This window comes from Chiloscyllium plagiosum, chromosome 20 (assembly GCF_004010195.1).
Source record: "Chiloscyllium plagiosum isolate BGI_BamShark_2017 chromosome 20, ASM401019v2, whole genome shotgun sequence".
In the NCBI taxonomy this organism is placed as follows: Eukaryota; Metazoa; Chordata; class Chondrichthyes; order Orectolobiformes; family Hemiscylliidae; genus Chiloscyllium; species Chiloscyllium plagiosum.
Genome location: NC_057729.1, coordinates 49568755 through 49592036, shown reverse-complemented (window position 1 = coordinate 49592036; position 23282 = coordinate 49568755). Strand labels below are relative to the sequence as shown.

Genomic DNA, 23282 nt, shown 5'->3' with positions numbered 1-23282 from the left:
TATTTTCCCTGGCGTGGGGGAGTCCAGAACTAGGGGGCATAGGTTTAGGGTGAGAGGGGCGAAATTTAAAAAGGAGCTAAAGGGCAACTTTTTCACGCAGAGGGTGGTGAGTGTATGGAATGAGATGCCAGAGGAAGTGGTGGAGGCTGGTACAATGACAACATTTAAAGGGCATCTGGATGTGTATATGGATAGGAAGGGTTTAGCAGGATAGGGGCCAAATGCTGGCAAATGGGACTAGATTAGGTTGGATACCTGGTCAGCATGGACGAGTTGGACTGAAGGGTCTGTTTCCGTGCTGTATAACTCCATACTCTATGACTGAGATAAAAAATATATAAGAACGAACTGCTTGGCTGGCAATCTGAAGTCATGTTCTTAGCGCCTTCCAACAGCTAAGGACAAAAAACAAGCCAGAAAGGCCGGACAGTTCCAACTAAATCAGATAATTCATCCTTGGCCATACTGTAGAAAGCCTCATCGGTTTTTAAACTGGTTCCAAAGCCATGTTGGAATCCAAGAAATGGTCATTGTCGATAACAAAAGAGAACAGACTGAGAGGTGGCGGTTACTTTGTTGCAAAGGGAAATGGTGATTCTGCTGTAGCTTCTGAATACCTTTTTTTAATATGCTGCAATTTTAATAAAACATTTTATTGTTTTAATTAAAAGTGTATATCTGCATCTTCACCTTCAATCTCTTTTGTCAATAGGTGATTATTGAAAGATACAAGGGGGAAAAGCAGCTGCCTGTGCTAGACAAGACCAAATTCTTAGTTCCCGACCATGTCAACATGAGTGAACTTGTCAAGATTATTCGGTGAGTGTCACTGTCCCAGTAAAGAGAAGCGCAGCAGGTCAGGCAGCATCAAAGGAGAAGGAGAATCGACGTTTCGGGCATAAGCCCTTCTCTCCTTCTCCTTTGGTGTTGCCTGACCTGCTGCGCTTTTCCAGCAACACATTTTTAAGCTCTGATCCCCAGCATCTGCAGTCCTCACTTTCTCCCAGTAAAGAGAAGCCAAAGCATCTGCAGTGTGGAGATTCACGATGTTAAATGATACCCCTTTGGTTTGAAATATCAGTTTTAAACCCATACAGACAGCACAGTGGATGGATGTTCACTGTGGGTCATTGTGCCTTTTGTTTCTTTATGTATGTTTATAGCTTGAATGGAATGCTTCACTGTAAGTGAGGAACTGACATGGGAAACCTGTTTTCTTTTTAAAAAAAAAAGCTATGACTGAGGTTTGGACACCACATAAGCACATGCACAAAGCATCTGCCATTCACTGAAGACTAGAGTGGCTCTCTTCCTCACTTGTGGCTGACAGTAATTGTGCCCTGTGACGTGATGTAGAGGCTGGGGAAACGTTCAGCATACTTGATCCTCCTCCCTGCCAGTGAGGATCTCTGGAGTTATCTTTTTGTTGTCCCAAGGACTGAATTTGTTTGGGTTTTGTGGACACTGCCTGCAGATGTTTGCAGTTGAAAGCATCAATGCTGCTAATCCAGGCTGAATGGCCTACCTCTGTTCCTGTGTCCCTTTCAATAGCAAGGTCCATTGGACGAGATATTAGAGAACACCTTCCTTAAAATGGTTTGCATTTATGATGTATATTTTTTTTTTAAATCCCTCAATTCAGAATCAAGAGATTGTCATGGTTTCACATTTCTGTTCTTTGTCCTCTAGTTTCTCCAGGATAACATTTCTATTTAAATTTAACATCTGTCCTTCTTGCTGACCTCCTGTTTTCTATTTTGACTGTTTCAAACTCGGCTCTTTGAGTGGGCCCTGTAGATCGACGTGTGTTATCTTAAATATCTGGGTTCACAGAATGTTGCATCAGAAGAATGGTTCAATTTGATCTGCAGTCATCTGTTCAACTCGTGTGTGTGATATATGAGAGAGATATGTTGGGGGGAATAAGGTGTCCAAATCTGAAGGGAAGGCAAGAGGAAAGAAGGGAGAAAATGCCATGAATTCAGAGGACACAAAATCAACATGTGACTGATGTCAATTTTTCGAGTGGCACTTTTGTCCCTAAGTGACTGTCAGCATTGGCCTTGATAACAATGCCTTATGAGGCTCATTAGATTCAGCTGTTAAACTCTGGTGTACTAATCCCTGCATAGGTGTGTACACTGTTCTCGGTTCATTGAAGCAGTGCAGTTGTTTTCTTATGTTCAAGCATGGTAAGAGCTCAAACTAAAAAGGGTTTGAAACAGTCCTGATCTCCATCTGGATTAGGTGTTAGATTCTGTTCTCTGAAGAATTTCCTTGTATTTATTAATTTAGTCCCTAATCAAATCACCAACCCAAATTCAGAGGACCTTTTTAATTTGTGCTCAGAGTCGAGTCATGCAGTTATTTGGTTTTGACTGATCTTTTGTAAAGAAATGTTGGCACAGTTATTAATTAGAGAATCATTTGTCCTCCATGTAAACAGAGCAAGTGTTTATGTTGTTAATGTATAAGTTTGCTCTTGAATCAAGACTGAAAACAGTACAAGACCAACCTGCCTGAGTTTTCCATTTCAACTGAATCATTTTGTTCTTAAATGTTAACCAAATTTTAGAAAGATTGTAAATATAAAATTATTAATGTCAATAGTCACATGGATTTGGTTGCTTTTGTTCAGAAATCACAGGAATTTCATATGTAGGTACAGTGTGTAGTTTGGAAAGCAAGTGATCTGTTGGCCTTTACAGCAAAGGGGTTGGCTTATTGCAGTAAGGAAGTCTCAACGCAATTGATGAGAATAGTATGTACAGTTTTGGTCTCATTATCCAAGCAAGCCTGAGAGGAATTGCAGTGCATTGATTCCTGAGATGAGGGAGTTGTCTGAAAGGAGATATTGAGTCGAATGCACCTCTGCTTTCTGGTATTTAGAAGAATGAGAGGTCATCTAATTGAACATAACAACTTTTCAAAGGGCTTGATAGGGTAGATGTTGAGAAACTGTTTCCTGTGGCTGGAAAATTTAACATTTAGGCGTCTAAATCAGTTTAGGGCCAAGACTTGGTGGGTTCTCTATCTTTTGGAAGTTTATACACCATGGAGCTATGGGTGCTCATTAAATTAATGAAAACTAACGGAATGAAGGTCTAGGACAAAGTAGTGGAAATGAGGAGGGTGATCAGCCATGATCTTATTAAATGGTTGGAGGAGGAGTATGGACTAATCTTGTGTCCTATTTCTTATATTCAGACTACACATTTTAAACTTCCCAGCTTCCTTGTCGCTATGTATAATTTTCCTTCTCTCCCTTTTAAAGACTCAGTTCTATGGTGAATGTTAATCGGTGCTGTCAAATTTTCAGATTGTTGGCGTTTTCCTCATGGTTTGGGAATTGAAAAGCAGATAAGTTATGGGAAGCGTGTACGAAACCCTGATTACAACACACTATGGTACAATGTACACACCTCTAGTTTTACAGCACAGAAACGTGTGGTAGTAGGAGGTGGCTTTTTGTATCTGCTCATGGGATGTGAGTGTTGCCCCTTGAGAAGGTGGTATTGAGCTGCCTTCTTGAACCATGTGATGTGCTGTAGGTAGACCCACAATATGGCTGCTAGGTACATCAACTTTAGCATGTACCATTTGGGCTGAGTTTGTACACTACTCTCTATGAACAAACATAACACTTATACCCACAGGTTGGTTCAAGATTGTTGGATTGTGCTTCCTGGGCTTGTTTTGTTTATACCTAACAGCAGTGCTGAGGGTTACTGTACCACATCTATAAAGGCCTAAAATAAAGGCCTAATAGTATGTTATGACATACTATTAGAGCAGATGGGACTGTTGATCCAGAGGTAGGGGCACTACCATTATGCTACCAAGCCCTTGGTTTAAGATTTACCTCAGCATTGATAATTACCAACCTCAGTGTTATCAATGATCTTTCCTTCATTATACATTTCATTACGGGGATGTTCATTGACATCATGACAATCACAGAACTTCTGCTAACATCCAGATCATTCAAAAATGAAATGCACCATAATATAGTGGCAAGGATGGGAGTTTTCTGGTAAGTACCTGGTGAACATTTTTCATTCAATTACTGAAAGAACTGCAAATGCTAGAAATCTGAAACACAAACAGAAATCGCTGGAACATCTCAGCACGTCTGGCAGCATCTGTGGAGAGAAATCAGAGATAAGGGTTTGGGTCCAGGGACCCTTCCTCAAATGTTATGAAGAAGGGTCCCTGGACCCAAAACATTGACTCTGATTTCTCTCCTCAGATGCTGCCAGACCTGCGAACATTTTAGTTTAACATTTTGTATTTAACTTTGAGTGCACTTTAACATTGATGAGACTGCAGATTAGCTGACAGAAACTGAGAGTAATTAACTGATTAGGTGCTAATTACTGTGAACAAAGAGCTGGGTTGTACACCTGTAATTTAGGTGTGGCTCAAAAATGTATGTAAATAAAAATAAACTGTATCTGCTGACTCTGTATCACAAATGAAGGATAAAATTGGCAATTTTGTGCAGTAGAGGAGAAAGGTACTGCTTTTTAATGGTTGTGTATGTTTGAGACCATATTTAAAATGGTGTGGCCAAAAAATATGACTAGAAATTGAAAGTTGGATTGGAGTTTGTGGATGGTGAAGCTGTATTTATTTGGAATGAATGCTACTTTTGTCGGTGTCTCTATATTGAGTCTTTCCAGCTCAGAATGCAGACTGTGACACACAAAGGTGTCCATGCAATTCTAGCATTTCCACCCGCCCCCTGTAATCTTGAAATACGAAAGTTACTAAGATTATAGATTTTGGCCAAGCTGACTTCAATAGAATAAAATGGCAAATGTTTGCAGGAAAGTGTATAATGACAGATCAGCATGGAAAATATGACCCAGAACCAGATTATACCTCTGTGATGTAAGTGTTTGTTTTTCCAAAAAAAAACACCCGCCATGGATGTCTAAAGACCTAAGTGAGAACTTAAAAACAAAACTAAAAGAAACCAAACAAAAATCTTTGCAAAGAGCAAAGGGCCACAGTGCAGGCAATAAGAATTACCAACCGGGGAATGAGCAGAAGATTCCAAACTCTGCACCAAAGTATTTTAGAAAATAACCTAAAGAGGCTTCACTAGGATGATAGGGGGAGGTGGGTACTGCAGATGCTGGAGCTTAGAGTGGCGCTGGAAAAGCACAGCAGGTCAGGCAGCATCAGAGGAGAAGGAAAATTGACGTTTCGGGCAAAATTTCTGATGAAGGGCTTTTGTCCGAAATGTCTATTTTCCTGCTCCCAGGTGATGCCTGACCTGCTGTGCTTTTCCAGCACCACTCTAATCTTCACTAGGATGATCCCCAGTGTGGAGGGAATATCTTATGAGCAAATGTTAAACAGGTTGGGATTCTACTGTCTGGAATTTAGAAGCGTGAGAGGTGATTGAAAGCGCTTGATTGTGTAAAGTGCTGAGAGATGTTTTCCTTCATGGGAGAGTTTAGGACCAGAAGACTTGTTTCGGAATAAAGGGGCAATAATTTAAGGTTGAGATGAGGAGGAACCTCTTCTTTGAGTGAGACCCTCTGGAATTTCTTGCCACAGATTGGTGGGGGCAAAGTCCTTGTGGCTGTTTAAGGCTGAGCTAGATTCTTGGTCAGGGGTTATAGGGAAAAGGCAGGAAAGTGGATGTGAGGATTATTGGGGTTAAGAGTGTGGTGGTGAAAAAGCACAGCAGGTCAGGCCGCATCCGAGGACCTGGAGAATTGATGTTTTGGCAAAAGCCCTTCATCAGGAATGAGGCTGTGAGCCAAGGGCATGGTGAGATAAGTGGGAGGTGAGGTGTGGTTGTGGGGGGAAGGTAGCTGAGAGTGCAATAGGTGGATGGAGGTGGGGGTACTGGTGATAGGTCGGAGAGGAGGGTGGAATGGGTAGGTTGGAAGGAAGATGGACAAGTCGTGAGGACGATGCTGAGCTGGAAGGTTGGAACTGGGGTAAGGTTGGGATGAGGGGAAATGAGGAAACTAGTGAAATACACATTGATGCCGTGGAATTGGAGGGTCCCAGGGCGGAAGATGAGGCGTTCTTCCTCCAGGCATCGAGTGGTTAGGGAGTGGCGATGGAGGAGGCCCAGCTCCTGCATGTCCTTGGTGGATTGGGAGGGGGAGTTGAAGTGTTCCACCACAGGGCAGTGGGGTTGGTTGGTGCGGGTGTCCCGGAGATGTGCTCTGAAGCATTCTGTAAGTAGGCATCCTGTCTCCCCAATGTAGAGGAGACTGCGTCAAGTATTGGATCCAGCATGATCTCACTGAATGGCAGAGCAGGCTCAAGGGCTGAATGGCCTACTCCAATTCCTATTTCTCATGGTCTTAAAGGAGGTTGTTCAGGAGTAACGTGGACCCCTTGAAAACTGCTCAGTTATGTTGTCAACAAAAAAAAACAGAAGTGGTAGAGAAGTTGAATATTCAACTTGTCTCTATTTACTGCAGAGGAAGAGGCCAGCACATCAGAAATTTTGAAGGAAATTAATATTGAATCAGGACTGGGATCCAACAGGATGTTCATTTAAGCAAAATAACAGTAATGGAGCAAATAATGGCTTTTCAAACTCCGTCTGTAGTTTTGGTGGAAGTAGGTGAGAATGTTGCAGATGCCCAAGTCTAGCCTTCTCAAGGCATCTTCATTCCAGACCGATCCCTTTAAATTGGGAAGCCATGCATATCACGCTAATGATTTAAGAATGGTGAGAGAGAGAGAGAAATGAAGGAATTTCTAGATGAGGTTGAGCTGCTCAGACTCTCCCTCTAACAGCTCAACGTGGGTGTACTTGCGCCACAAGAATTGAAGTTACCTTCTCGTAATCGTCTCCAAGGGCAATCTGGAATGAGCTGAAAAAAAAGTTGCTTCAGGCCGTGACCTCGTGAATGAAAACAAAAAAAAGGCAGGTCCTGCCCTCATATCTCCAGAAAACAAACGTGATCTCTGTGGTTCACTTTCCTGGTGCATTCACCAGGCTGGGAGGATGTTCAATACAATAACTTTTTCGGCAGAGGATTGCCATTAACTAATTATCCTAAAGAGGCCGTTACCAGGTAGCAATATTGAAATAAATACAAAATGCTGGAGAAACTCCGCAGGTCTGGCAGGATGTGTGGAGAGAGACAGAATTGACGTTTTGAGTCCAGTGACCCTTCACAACCGAAATAGAAACATTAACTCTGTCTCTTGCCACAGATGCTGCTAGACCCATTTAGTTCCTCCAGCATTTTCTGGTTGTTTCAGATATACAACACTCGCAGAGTATTGCTTCTTTCACAATTAGCCAATATCTGCTGCGTTACAGTGTCAGGGACTCTGGTTCGATCCCACCCTTGGGTGACTGTCTGTGTAGAATTTGCAATTCTTCCCATGACTATGTGGGTTTCCTCCCACAGACAGTCCAAAGATGAGCAGGTTAGCTGGATTGGCCATGCCGTATTACCCCATAGTCTGCACGCAATCTGCGTTAGCCATGGTAAACGTGGAGTTATGGGGACCTGGGTCTGGGTGGGTTGCTCTTCAGAGGGTTAGTGCAGACTCGATGGGCCAGATGGCCTCTTTCTGCACTGTGGGAACTCTGAATTTAATTTCCCTTCGAAAGATTCGGAACAATAGAGTAATGGAGACTTATGCAGCACTCTCTTAATTGTATCCTGGAAGTCTTCCTTATGGTACGTTCTCAGATTAGGAAACTGAGTATCATAGAATCCCTACAGTGTGAAAGCAGGCCCTTCGGCCCAACAGGTCCACACCGACCCTCCAAAGAGTAACCCACCCAGACCCATTCCCCTACCCTATTATTCTACATTTACCCCTGACCATTGCACCTAACCTACACATCCCTGAACACTATGAGCAATTTAGCTTGGCCAATCCACCTAACCTGCACATCTTTGGACTGTGGGAGGAAACCGGAGCACCCGGGGGGGGGAACCCAGCCTGAGGCTGGAATTGAACCTGTGTCCCTGGTGCAGTAAGGCAGCAGGCTAACCACTGTGCCACCCACAAAACATCAGAGTTAATGTTTCTGGTCCTAGTGACCCCACCCTTTCTGTCCTTAAACAAAAATGACATATCACTTCCTGGTCACCATCTGTGCATTAGCTGCTAATGTAATATTAATCCAAGGCCTAAATTCAAGCATCTGTTGTTACAGGAAATGCTCACTGTATCCACACTTCATTTCACAGAAGAGGTATAAGCAAGTTTAACCCTTAAACACGTTGCCACAAGCTATAAACTTTTTTATTTTCAGGCCTGCTAATAGTTTTATCCTGGAAATGGCATGGGGAAGTGATTGAGGTTAAAGGAAAGAGCAAGGGTGTGGAATTATTGATCAAGTTTAACACTTTTTTTTAGTTATTTGCTGAATATATTTGCCTGTGATCTGAAGCCCACAAAGCGGGAGACTTGTTGAATTATGAGCAGGCCATTAAGAGGTGAAGCATTTCTCTATGGAAATCTTATGGAATTTTCTCCCAGAAAGCTGTTGAGGGGATTCAATGGAAACATTTTTGAAAAATCTACCTAACATGGTAGACCCCCTCCCTCTAAGCTCCAGGCTGCTTCAGTAACATGGCTCCTTCATAACTAAGCCCTTTCTTTGTACAAACACTTGCACTGCTTGTTGTGAAGCCTCTGCATGTCGATCAGCCCCTGAGAAAACTCCACCTGCAGTTTGACCTGTTGTTGTTACCACTTTTGAGAGGTTGCATAGAATCCCTATAGTGCAGAAACCGGCCATTTGACCCGACAAACCCACGCCAACCGTTCAAAGAGTAACCCACCCAGACCCATTCCCCTACTGTATTAGTCTACATTTCCCCTGACTAATGCACCTAACCTGCACATCCCTGAGCACTGTGGACAATTTAACATGGCCAATCCACCTAACCTGCATATCTTTGGACTGTGAAAGGGAACCAAAGCACCTGGAGGCAACCTGTACAGACACTGGGAGAATGCGGAAATTCCAGCCCGAGGCTGGAACCGAACCCAGGTCCCTGTCACTGTGAGGCAACAGTGCTAATCACTGAGCCACCATGCCGCACCTGATCTGACTAGGTGAACAAGCCCATCTGAATGAGGCAACCGAACTGCAAGCAAGCGTGTCCAGTTGGGCAAGTGATATTATCGCTAGACCATTATTCCAGCAACTCAGCTAATACTCTGGGCACCTGGGTTCAAATCCTGCCATGGTAGATGGTGAAATTTGAATTCAATAAAGAATCTGGAATTAAGGGTCTAATGATGACAACATTGATTGTCAAAAAGGCCCATTTGGTTCACTAATGTCCATTGGGAAGGAAATCTGTCTTCCTTACGTGGTCTGGCCTACATGTGACAATGTGGTTGAATTAGGAATGGGCAATAAATGTTGGCCTAGCCAGCGATGCCCACATTCCATGGGTAAATTTTTTTTTTTTAAAAATGGAGCTGCACTCTAAAGGTGCTATGGAATCAACACGATTTCGATCAGATGGCCTTATGGGCCAAGGAGTGGCAGATGGAGTTTAATTTTGGTAAATGCAAGGTGCTGCATTTTGGAAAAGTGAATCAGGGCAGGATTCATACACTTAATGGTAAGGTCCTGGGGAGTGTTGCTGAACAAAGAGACCTTGGAGTGCAGGTTCATGGTTTCTAGAAGGTGGAGTTCCCAGTAGTTGGGGCAATGAAGGTGTTTGGTTTGCTTTCCTTTATTGGTCAGAGCATGTAGGAGTTGGGAGGTAATGTTGCAGGTGTCCAGGACATTGGTTAGGCCATGTTTGGAATGCTGCGTTCAATTCTAGGTCTCCCTGCTATAGGAAGTATGTTTTTAAACTAGAAAGAGTTTCAAGAAGATTTATAAAGATGTTGCCAGGGTTGGAGTGTTTGAGCTATAGGGAGAGGCTGAATATGCTGGGACTGTATTCCCCGGAGCATCTGAGGCGGAGGGGTCACCTTGGAGAGATTTATAAAATCATGTAGCGCATGGATGGGGTGAATAGCCAAGGTATTTTTCCTGGGGTGTGGGAGTCAAAACTAGAGGGCATAGGTTTAAGATGAGAAGGAAAATATTTAAAAGGGATCTGGGGGGAACCTTTTCAAGCAGAGGGTGGTGTGTGTATGGAATGAGCTGTGGAGGCAGATACAATGACATTTATGACTATCTTATGTTGAAAGATTGGAGCGACTGAGCTTGTATACCCTTGAGTTTAGAAGACTGAGAGGGGATCTGATTGAGACATGTAAGATTATTAAAGGATTGGACAGTCTGGAGGCAGGAAACATGTTTCCACTGATGGGTGAGTCCCGAACCAGAGGACACATAATGAATGGTGGTGCAGGCTCGAAGGGCAGAATGGCCTACTCCTGCACCTATTGTCTATGAGCATCTGGAAGGGTACATGAATAGGAAGGGTTTAGAGGGATATGGGCCAAGTGCTGGCAAATGGGACTAGGTTAATTTGGGAGATCTGGTCGGCCTGGGCTAGTTGAACATGGACACAGATCTGTTTCCGTGCTGTATAACTCTGACTCCAAGAGTATATCTCTAAGTATATCTCTAAGAGTGATGAGGTTGAGGTGGGGTTCATGTCTCCAGAACATTATTGGAAATATGTGAGTGGGCCTCTGGTGTGTCTTTGGTACCCAGCTGCCATCTAACATTACTAAGTGTAACTTGCGACAACATTCTTATTCACCAAGTATTGTCCCTGAATAGATGAGTGTGTCTCAGTACAATTTGCTGACTCAGACATGCTGCAAACCACAAGAACAACAGTAATCTTAGCCTGAAGGTTATGTTACTAACTTGCAATGCATGGTTGAAGCCAGCAATTATTTATAAGCTCAGAGTACCTCTCTCTCAGGATGGTCCAGGAGTGCGATGTCTGCTGTTCCCCACATTCCTGTTCTAACCTTGGAATGGGACCAGTCCATCTGACGAGGTGATGCAGCAAACGTACTGAAACAATGGACCATGTGAGTGACTCAAAAATCATAGATTCCTGTAAATTTACACCTGGCCATTCGGCCCCTCCTCTCGGGAGGGACCTCGACCAAGGAAAAGGCCTTGGCTATTCACGTCATCCACGCCCCTCGTGATTTTATAAATCTCTACAAGGTTACCCCTTAGCCTCCGATGCTCCAGGGGAAATAGTCCCAGCATATTCAGCCTCTCCCTATAGCTCAAACACTCCAACCCTGGCAACCCAACATGTTGGATGACATGGTACCGCCCAACCTAATTCCATATTTCAGCACTTGGTCACACCAGTATTTATTTGCCATTCTTATTGTTCTTGGACTGAGTGACTCTTTGGAGGGTCGATGTGGACTTGTTGGACCGAAGGGCCTGTTTCCACACTGTAGGGAATCTAATCTAAAAACCCTAAGCCTCCCCAGCATTTATGGTTGTTCAAGTTTACATCCAAATTTTGAAAAAGGATCACTGGACCCAAAATGTTAACACTTACTTTTTCTCAACAGATACTTTCAGACTGCTGAGGTTTTCATTTCCATGTTTTATTTTTTAAAAAGCGATTCTAATGCCCTTTTCAGGCAGTGAGTTCTAGGTATCCTGTTCTAAGCAAGAAAAATATATCTCTCAAATTCTCCTCCAGATCTCCGATCTCTTGTCCTAAATCCATAGGGGATTAGGGCCCTTCTATATACGTTCAACATAGACCCCTCATCATGTTTTATACTTCAGTAAGATCATGGGACATGGGTGGCCACTGTCTGGACCAGCAGTTATAATCCGCTGCTGTTCCAAAGAAAACAATCCTGGTCTATCCATTGTTTTATCCTTCTCTTCTCCATTTTTGTTTTGAAGAAAAATCCATAAAGAAGAATTCTGATCAGTATGTGATCGTCTCTATTAGTCTTTCACGGGATTATATTTCATGAGGTGATTTAACTGCTAGAGTGGAATTGCCAACTTTGGATTTGTATCTTCTTTTGACAAGGTATCTAGAGTCAGTCCTATATATAGCATGGAGACAGGCCCTTCGGCCCAAACTGGTTCATGCCAACCAAAATACCCATCCATGCTAACCCCCTGTATGTGAGAGAAGAAGCATCAAGTGAGTTATAGTTTTCACTGCTCATGTGTGGACCCTTTTACCAGGCATGACAATTCCTGCTGTATGGCAGCTAGGCAGAAGGTTTCATTTAAATGTATTCATTCATGGTACGTGGGCTTTGCAGGCTGGTCCAACAATTATTGTCCATCCCGAATTGCCCTTGAGTAGGTGATCTATCAAGTGTCAGTACACCCACAGTGCTGTTAGGAAAGAAGTTCCAGGATTTTGACCCCGCAATGGTGACTACAGTTCCAAGGCAGAATAGTGTGTGACTTTGCCAAGGATGTTTCCATGCATTTGCTGCCCTTGTCCTTCCAGCTGGTGGAGGTCACTGGGTTTGAAAACTGTTGTCAAAGGAGCCTTGGTGAGTTGTCTTTTGTAGATAGTATTACCCTGCTGCTTCTGTGTACATCAGAGGTGGAGGGAGTGAATGTTTTAAGGTGGTGGACGGGGTGTCAGTCAAATAGGCTGCTTTTTCCTGGATGGTGTTGAGTTTCTTGAGATTGCATCACCTTCCTGACTTGTGCCTTGTGGATAGTGAGCAGACTTTGGAGGAATCAAGTGTGATTCACAACTTACAACCAGTGGAAATTTGAATCATCAAGCAATTCTCTTGTTTACTTTAATATTTCACACAGTTGCTCAATAAAAATTCTGAGTTAGAGGGACTTCTTTTAAAAGAAATTTTAGCCTTGCCTCAGCAGATTGGTGTCTCTGCCAGCTTTGGCGATGGTGGGGAGATCTTACGATGTTCTGAGGCTCACATGTTGTGCCTGGAGTTAATCCAAATGAACACATGTTCAAAGTGCTGGTCACTAGATACTTGTTATTGATGGAAGAAACTTTCCTGCTGCAAGGAACAACTATTAACCCATTAGGAGCAGTGAAAAATGATGAAAATAACTGAAAAGAAATTTTGGAACAGTTCTGTGGAAAGATAAATAAATAAATGGGACGTGCATTTTAAGCCATTACTGCAAACAGTATTGTAGACTGATGCAGCAAGAGGAGGTGAGCTTTCTGCCCATCATATCTGTGCTAGGTATTTGGTAGAACTATCCAATTAATCCAGAGCCCTGTAAGTTTTATTTTTCACGATGCATTTAATCCAATTTTTCATGAAAACCATAAGTTACTTTGCATTCACCACCTGTATTAATGCAGTGCATTCTAGATTACTACAACTTGCTGTTTTGTTTTAAAGGAAATGTTTCCTCATGTTGCCCTTTTTCTTAATTGCCTCTAAAAGAGTTGAATGTTGGTCATTGACTCTTCTGTGATTGGAAATTAGTACTCCATGTTAACGTACCTCTGCACAGTCTGGCTCCTTTTTAAGCAGGTATTATGCATGGCTATATTTACACTTAAAGTAAAGGTCTATGTACTTAGTGAAATAAATCAGCCAGACGTTTTAAAGAAAACCGAGGATTTGTTGCTGTACACCCTTTTTGTTTACATCTTCTATCAAACCCATTAATGATTTTGAACACCTCCATTTAGTTTCCAAACCTTCCTCTTCAAAGAAGATGCTTGTGTATAAATAAACATAGCTAGTCACAAACTCATCTTGTCTAACCTATAGGTATTTTTATTTGACTTGTTTATACATGTTACAACACCTGTAGGGCAGGGGGACTTGAACCCAGAGCTTCTGGCCTAGAGTTAGGGACATTACCACTCTGTCACAAAAGTCCAAAACCCTACTCATAGAATCGTAGTTATACAGCATGGATAGAGACCCATCAATCCTACTTGTCTGCACTGATCAGATACCCTACACTGATCCAGTGCATCTGGTATTCCCAGGCAGTCTCCATTCAGTTACTAATCAGGCCTGAAATTGGACAAAGAGTGGCTGTAAGCAATGTAATGTTTATATACTTAATATCCTGTTCTTTCAGTCCTCTCTTTCTGTAAAAGAGGAGAGACTGTCTCCACATACATTCAGTCTTTGATAAGTTGAACAGGAAACAGTATAAAATGTGAGCTGACAATTTGGTGCATTACTGAGGAGTGTGTTGCACTGTCAGAGGTGCTATCTTTGGAAGAGACCTTCAACCAAGGTGCCGACTGTCTATTCCAGTGGGTGAGAGAGATCCCATGGCATTATTCTGAAGAAGAGCAGGAAGAGTGCTCTTGAAAAGTCAACGCCCTGAACCGTTAACTCCGTTCCTGTCTCTGCAGATGCTGCCAGACCTGCTGTGTAGTTCCAGTGCTCTGTGTTTTATAACAGGGAAATCTCTTGCCAGTATTTGCGTTTTGATCAATGTTAGAGATTAGCTGGTTTAATATCACATTACGATTTACAGAAGTTTGCCACATGCACATTATCATGTGGGAAAGAGAAGCCAATGTGACAAGACTTCAGAAGTACACTCCATGTAAAGAAAGAACTTTCTAATATTACACAGTCAACCGGGGCTATAAAAACGTAAATTTTGAATGGGAGGGGAGGGGTACTGCTGAAATCTTTTTCTCTAGCTTAGTCTGTGGAAATGTTCTTGATAGAATGCTATATGGCTGCAGAACAGTGTGCAAACTCCCGTGCAAATCCATGTCGTTGTTAAATACCATACTTTGCAATGTGGAAAACAAACTGGAAGACTATGCGATGGGAAAAAAACTGGCCATGTGAAACAACTAAATGTTTTTGGGACCTATGGACTGGAGGGACATTCCCCTGACCCTATGCATTGCCAAGAAAATTAGGAATTTAATATTCGTCCTTTCATTTCGCTGAATTTTTGTGAACCAACTTTATGTAGGCCAGTCTTTTTTCAAAAAAAAAGATACTGGCGTTTATCATAAAACTGTAAAACAGGAAAGTGCCATTGCAGTGGTAAATCTAGAAAAACCAGATTCATTCCTCCCATTGACCAGCCAGGTCGTACCCTCTATCTGTGTTCACCCATCCCTCCCTCATCACTCTGCCCCCTCCCCACCCAAAATCCACCCCCAACCCTTCCCTTTATCTCAGCCTCCTGCCAGTTTACCTCGAAATACACCCAACTACATTCCTACACAGTGGTCTTGAGTTCCTCCTCCTGGAGAGGAATTGGTGGTAAAGAGAAAGTGCAGCACAGACCTACTAGAATACTGCTTAGTTTGAGGAAATATAGGAAAGAGCGTGGAGCTGATTTTAATAAAACAGTGGATGACTTGAGAGAGAAGTTTAACATTAAAAAGGCATGGGATATGGTTGGGGAAGTCTAGAACAAATGGATAAAGAAGATTGAATTTAAAAAATTTGAGGACAGAGCAGGAGGACATGTTTTGTGTCAAATAATCACAATTACATTGTAATGAGAGCAGGATAGGGATATTAATTAAGATCCATGAGGATAAACACAAACTGGTTATCCAGCATGACTGATTTCCATTTTATGATTCTTGCATGATTTTTGAGTCAATGTTTTTAGTCAAAACATGCAGCAACAAGTTAACAATCTTAACATGTTATCCAGCATTGTATTCCGATCTTAAGTTGACCAGTTTATTTCTAAACTGAACTGTCATTGTGTAAAGGAATAGTAATTAAAACTATATGTAGATATGCAAATCTTGTATTTCAGGACTGCCAAGTATTGACTTGCCAACAAAAATGAAGTGTGGAAAAATCATTTTGTTTTCCCCGTCATGCATTAAAAGACTTCCATGCTAGTAAGCTTTTTAAAAAATTAAAGTGTAAACTTACATGCCTAAAATATTTTTATTTGCTCGCTGACAAAGTTGTGTAATGAGAAAAGCCTTTAGTGTTTGACATTTGGCTTGATCTCATTTCACATTTCTTGGGTCTATCATGTATCTTAACACTTGTATTAAATGAGAAATCTACATTTTTTACAGGTATAAATGGTCATGACTATTATATCAAGGATGGGAGCTGCTTTCTTCAAAATTCCCATTTTGTTCTGTACAGTAATGGTTAAACCATCAGTAAATTAAGCCAATGATACATTGTAATCAGAGAATGGGATATGGTGTCAGATGGACACGAATAAAGATATCTGTGATCATTTTAATAGCTGAATCTTCTTGGCTAAACATAAAACCTTGAATTGCTGTGCATGTTGTCAAATATACGTGTTTAGGTGTTGGAAAATGGGACAAAATAAAGTGATGCGCTTGTAATCTGGGAAGTTGTGGCTTGTCTTCAGTCAAGGGCAGTGCTTTTAAAATTACATTAGCAAAATCCTAAAGATGCCAAATGATTTTTAATTGAACAGTAGATAATCTGTCATGATGCTTTGCTAGTAGAAATTGCACAGTACGGCAGTTGATTACAACCAAGGTTCTCTGGAAAACTTTGCAATTATTCTTTAATGGGCTACCTGTAATTTTAAGGTTGTTTGAAAATTGTGTATCAGATTTTTTGAGAGATTGTTCTTGCATTTAATGAGAAACAATCATTAAAGATTTTTGAATTTTTAATTTGTTCACTCAATAATGTTTCCGTTCCTCAATCAGGAAACTGAGGGTTATAAGGGAAAAGGCAAGGAAATGGAGTTGAAGATTGAGATCAGCCAAGGTCTCATTGAAGAGCAGAGTAGACTCAATGAGCTGAATGCCCTATTCTGATCCTACATCTTACACACTAGGCAACATAAATGGCACAATTATATTTCATGGGAGTGGCGGGGGGGGGGGGGTTCTACAGAATTTCACAAGATACCATGGGGTTTCTTAATCATAAAAAGATATTTAAAACCCTGGTTTACAGTATCTGGGAATTGGTTTAGCTCAGTTGGCTGGATTGTTGGTTTACAGAGTGATGCCAACAGCATGGGTTCAATTCCTATCACCGGTCCAATTCCTATCACCGGTTCAAGGTTACTCTCCTGCTCAACCTCTTCCCTCCCCCTGAGGTCTGGTGGCCTTCAGGTTAAATTGCCACCAGTCACTTCTCTCTCTAATGAGAGAGCACCCCCTATGGTCTGGTAAGACCATGGTGACACAACAACAAAAATATAGTATCCAAAGTAGCCTTCCAGGAGATTCTGCACTGATTTCACACACTGGATCAGTTGTCAGCAATGTCTGACTCAGAATGTTTGGGTTTCTGTATCAAACCAGAAATCTGATGAAGGGCTTATGCCCGAAACGTCAACTCTCCTGCTCCTCTGATGCTGCCTGACCTGATGTGCTTTTCCAGCACCATACTCTTCGACTCTGATCTCCATCATCTGCACTCCTCACTTACTCCAAACCTAAAATCTAACTGATTATAACAAAGTCCAGCACATGCAGCCAAAATTGGATGGCACCAGTGAAACGTGTACATAAATTGGAGCCTTTCTTCTCCCTCCCACCATCGGAAATTCCCCCCCCCCCCCCCCGCAGTCATGTTTGGGTTTACAACCCACTGTACTATTAGAGCAAACTGCCTGAAAAGGTGTTGGAAGTAAATGCAATAAATGCTTCGTTTTTTGTTTTTATTTGAGGAATATGGGTGTTGGTGGCTAGGCTAGCATTTACTGTCCGTCCCTAATTGCCCCTTGAGTTAGTGGTGAGCTGCTGCCTTGAACCGCTGGAGTCCATTTGGTTTGGGGTAGATCCACAGTGCCATTAGGGACAGAATTCCAGGATTTTGACCCAGCGATACTGAAGTAACTGTGATATATTTCCTAGTCACAATGGTGAGTGGAGGGGAAAGAATTGTGAATACACTTGGAACAGAAGTAATTGCAGGGACATTGTTGGGGGTGGGGGGGGGAAGCTGGCACAGACTTGATGAGCTGAATGGTCACCTCCTGTGCTGTAATATTCCATTAAATTCTCCTCCAGTATTGTGCGCATATAGCTTAGTACAGCAGTGAGAACTAACCAGCATTTACTTATTTGAGTAGATAATTCCATTTGACAGCTTTTATAAAGTCTACTGTGTTCCTTTGCTAATGTTCTTATTACTTTTTACACAATGAAGTTTGGCAGGTGCAGCAGCTAATGCTGTCTTTTGATAGTGTTATCTCATTGCATCTCAGGATGAATATGAGGTAATTTCACAAACCCATTAACTGAAATTAAGTGAAAAAGGTTCCCACTTCTGTTGTTACAAGTTAACCCTTTCAGGTGAATGTAAAATATCCTGGATACAGTTGTGAAGAAAGGCCAGGGAATTCTCCTCGTTGTCCTGGTCACTATCAATGCCTCAACCAGTATCACTAAACATGGATTATTTGGCCTTTATCATAGAGGTATTGTGGGAGGTTGCTGTGCACAAATTGAGTTTTCTGTCTCCTTTAAAACTATACTTTTTTAAAAAATGTACTTTATCTTGAAGTTGTGAAAAGCACTCAACAAATGCCAGCTCCATCTTCTAAGCTTGATCCCTTGGCACACCTTGAAATCTCTACATTAAAATGATAGTTACCTCGTCCACCTTAAAGGTACATGTTCAAGCAATTACATCAAACCTTCCATGTATTTTGAGAATACATATTTGGCTAACACTTCAAAGCTACACTACCAGAGGTATCTGCCCTCGAATAAGCTTGAATTCTTTAATGTGCATCAAGGGAACGGAAAGAGGCCATTCAGTTCTTCATTCAAGGAGATCATAGCTGATTTGTGGGCATCCTAAAGGAACTTTGATGAAGTAGGTGGATAGCAAAGGTCCATGGCAGCTTTATCTGGGAGAATAGTGCCTCCCCCGTTCCATGGCCAATAGTTTCTTACTTTGATAATCAACCACCATAAGCAGCTGTCTATTCTTCCTTTTTTTGAGGTCTTGCCATGCACATTAACAGTACATTGTATAATAATTATTTATTTTCAGAGCAATTCATTGTGTCAGGCTTGTAACATTTCTGACTGCTGTGGTGAAGTGCGACAGCAAATACTGCTGGAAAGAGAGACTAGGTTTTTGTGTCTTACACTCGTCAGGACAAATGCAAGAGTACCGAATCACAAACATTCCCAGTAATATATGCTGCAGGAGAAAAGTGCACTGATTAGTTGTTAAGTTGACTCTGGTTGGCCATGCTGTTGCCATGGCAACATTAGGGCGGAATTATAGGTTCTCCAAGCCTTTGACTCCATGTCCCTCTTTTCAGCAATGTTCAATTTCTGTCCTACCAGACAACTCTTTTATATAAAAACATGTAAATCTTTTAATTCTGCTGTCTCACATATTAGCTCCTCTTGCAAATCTTTCATTCCTCACTTTTAAAGGTGGCTGATATTGAGTGGAAAAGGCCCAGGATTCAGTGAGGGCTGATGGACAACAATGCTGTCCCCGATCCCTGGTAACCTAATGTCACTTTTCCAATTGACTTTCCCCACAATACTTTTCTCACAGAAAACCCAAATCTTGAACAGAAATGGCAATATTATATCCACACATTTTCAGAAATAAATATTTAACAATAAATATCTGTAGTCTTGGACTTTAGCAACATTTAACAATCCTGAATATCATTTTTTTGTTTTTCTCCTGACAACTACATCTAGTGACTATCATCTGCTAACTAACATCCTGACAATATTTATTTATCTTTCAACATCCGATTTTCTGATCACTATGACTTTGCTACATATGGGAGTTGGCTGTGTAAATTAACTTGTAGCAAAACAGCTATTTGAGTAGAAGACTATTTGGAATGTTTTTGTGATGAAGCCTCCAGAAACATGTCCAAGCAGAACTGAGAACTCTGCATTGGCACCTTAAATTCAACACCAGGTGAAAACTTTAGCTCCAGTGGGCTGGTTGGATTGAGATCTAGGCCCCTGATGTCAAAGAAAAGTTTATTTTTGTGTCTGCCATTCTCAATCTGACTTTGCTAGGGTTTACCTATTTACTAGTAGAAGCAAAATACTGCAGGTGCTGGAAATCTGAAATAAAAGCTGAAAGTACTGGAGAGCCTTAGCATCTGCAGTGTGATCTCCTCCACATTGAGATGAGATGCAGACCGGCCAGCCACTTTGCCGAACACCTATGTTCAGTCCGTAAAAATGACCCCAAGCTCATCACTTCAGGGGATCTCCCACCCACAGCTTCCAACCTCATAGATTGGGAACCCTGCACTGCCCGTTTCTACCTCCTACCCAAGATCTACAAGTCTGACTGCCCCGGCCGACCCATTGTCTCGGTCTGCTCCTGCCCCACCGAACTCATCTCCACGTACCTTGATAATGTCCTATCCCCACCGGTGCAGGAACTCCCCACATACGTGCGGGATGCCCTCCACCTGCTCCAAGACTTTTGTTTGCCTGACCCCAATGCCTCATCTCCACCATGGACTCCCAGTCCCTCTATACCTCCATCTGCCATGATGTGGGCTTCCAGGCCCTCTGTTTCATCCTCTCCCAACGTTCCCACCAGTACCTTCCATTGATAAACTCAACTGGTCCTTAATTTCTCCATTGAATCCCCCCACTTCCTCCAGATGAAAGGGATAGCCCATGGAGAACCGCATGGGCCCCAGCTATGCCTGTCTTTGTTGGTTATGTGGAACAGCCCATCTTCCATAGTTACACCTGCACCATTCCCTACCTTTTTCTCTGTTACATTGATGACTGTAATAGCGCCACCTCATGCTCCCACAAGGAGATTGAATAGTTCATCAACTTCATCAATAGATTCCACCCTGAACTTAAGTTCACCTGGACCATCTCAGACACCTCCCTTCCCTTCCTGGACCTCTCCATCTCCATCAATGGTGACTGACTCAACATGGACATCTACAAACCGACTCACAGCTACCTGGAATACACCTCCTCCCACCCTGCCTTCTGCAAAAATGCTATCCCTTATTCCCAATTCTTCTGCCTCTGCCGCATCAGGAACGCCACATCTTCTGCCTTGGGCCCCTTCAACCCCACGGCATCAATGTGGATTTCACCAGTTTCCTCCTTTTCCCCTCCACTCCCACCTTCCTTCCAGCTCAACACCGCCCTCATGACCTGTCCATCTTTCTTCCCTCCTATCCACTCCACTCTCCGACCTATCACCATTACCTCCACCTCTGTCTGCCTATTGCGCTCTCAGCTACCTCCTCCCCCCCCCGAGGCTGTTCTATTCTATTCCTTGGGGGGGTTAGGGGAAAGGAGTGAGTATATTGATGGACATGAAACCCAGAGAAAGAGAGACAAATACAGTTAGATAGTCAAAAGTTGAAGGGCTTATTCTTAAAGTGTCAACTCTCCTGCTCCTCGGATGCTGCCTGACCGGCTGTGCTTTTCCAGCACCACACTTTTTGACTATAGATAATAGTAAGCCATCAATTTACTCACTTCTTTCCCCAAGCTGCACCATACTTACTATCTTTTCCTAGCTACGAAGAGGAGTCACTGGACTCAACACTAATTGTTTTCTCTCGACAGAAACTGCCAGACCTGCTGACTTTCTCCAGCAACTTCTGTTTTAGAATAGAATAAAACAGCTTTATTGTCACGTGAGTGCAGCAGTGAAAAGTTTGAAATGTCACCTCTTTAGTGCCATCTGAGGTACTTCATGTGTTTGAATTGAAAGAGTTTAAAAAAAAAAGGTCTAACATAGGAATACAAAGTCCAGAATAAGAGGTATCATTAAATTATTGTCCTTCTCACTGAGTCCATGCCCCCGGGGCATCAGAACATGAGGGGTCGCTGCTCCATGTGCTGGCCTCCAGGATTAGCCCTTCGGGAGACCAGGTTTTTATTTGACAATTTTCTTTTTGGAGTAGATCCCTCAGATTTAATAACTGTTGCTTCTCTCCATTACCTCTATTCCCCCCCCCCCCTCAAAACTTCCACACAGGCGCAGACTCCAGCTGAACCCCAATCAAGCCTTCTTCCTGCTGGTCAACCAACGGAGCATGGTTAGCGTCTCGACCTCAATCTCGGAGATCTATGAGCAGGAGAAGGATGAAGATGGCTTCCTCTACATGGTATACGCCTCTCAGGAAACCTTTGGGTGCTGAAGGCAGCAGGAGCACCATCACTATGTTGAGGATCCCTGCACTTCGTTAACTGGTCAAGAATAGAGAGAAGAGAGAATTTCACTGTGTTTTTAAAAAACAAAACAAAAAAAAACCCAAACCACCAGGATTTCTATCCTGCATTCTGTCACTCACACATACTATGAACGCATGGTGTACCGGGGTCATGTAAAACATTGAACAATAGCCTTCTCTCACTTGTATCTATGCGATTGGCAATTGTTTATTTGCTAGTTATTGGTCTTTTATCCCTTGTGTTTTTATTTTCATTTTGTAATTAAAAAAAAAGTGATTAATGCATGGTCCACCTACCGAAGCAATGAGGAGTTTCAAGGCCTTAGGATGACTGGTACTGAATGATGAGGATGGCCTTGTATGGAGAGGCTGAGATATATATTATAATCTATATATATATAAAATATATATATATATAAATATAAATGTACCAATGACTTTAAAAGTGATTTTAAGTGCATATCGAATTTCGGTGCTACAAGTCAATAACTAGGGAGGGGAGAAGACTGGGGGTGGGGGGAGAATTGCAAAAGTGGGAGGAGGAAAGCAACTTAGAACTGTGTAAAATGTTCTTTCCTGGTTTTCATGATCAGCTATTGTAGGTAGAATTTGCTTTTAATGCACTTTACAAACAGCACGGGTGTTTAGGAAAACCCTAGTACTGTCACATTGTAGCATATTCAGGGGTAGAATGTTAATGTAGGTGGTTGGATCCGGTTTTTTTGGTGACAATTCTAATTCTTTATGTGTGCGTGTTGCTATCTGATTACTTTGGCTATTATTTTAGTTTTGGCCATCAGTTCTGTGTAGTTATGGCACCTGTTTAATGTGTGATAAAAAGGGAATGACATTCACGGAAATTCTCATAATCGTTGATTTTTTTATTTCTTCTTTTTGAACAAAACTTGCATAATTTACAAAAAAAAGTCCAATACAAAAGTTATGATTTCAACAGGCCCATGTCTCCTTAATGCATTTTGTATTTTCAACATTTGGTTTGTCTTTGAATTGTAAAACCCAGAACAGCCTGTTGAGAGTGGGGTTCCCAAATGGAATATGTACCTGAACTGCACCATCCAGTGTGTATCTGGCTTTGATCGCAGCTTATTTTGAGGATCTCTACTGGGGTGGGGGAGTGTTGGGTACATTTAGATTAGGAAAAGATGTTACATTTCTTTTGTTACTATCTGCTAAGCCCTGCTGCACTTACTCAGGAGTAAATGAACACAGTCATAGGTGCTTTCAGCATTTACTATTGAATTTCCTTCATAAAGAATAGATC

At 42.2% G+C, this 23282-nt stretch overlaps 1 protein-coding gene across 2 annotated transcripts in view; it reads left to right on the top strand.

The window, feature by feature from the left end:
- Positions 1-22860, top strand: part of LOC122560259 (microtubule-associated proteins 1A/1B light chain 3A) — a 35600-nt gene extending 12740 nt beyond the window's left edge. For both annotated transcript variants that reach the window (XM_043710762.1, XM_043710761.1), the window contains exons 3-4: positions 713-819; positions 21805-22860. In XM_043710762.1, coding sequence (XP_043566697.1) covers positions 713-819; positions 21805-21967 — 270 coding nt within the window. In that variant the 3' untranslated portion in view covers positions 21968-22860. The remainder of the gene's footprint in view (positions 1-712; positions 820-21804) is intronic.
- The last annotated feature ends 422 nt before the right edge of the window (positions 22861-23282 follow it).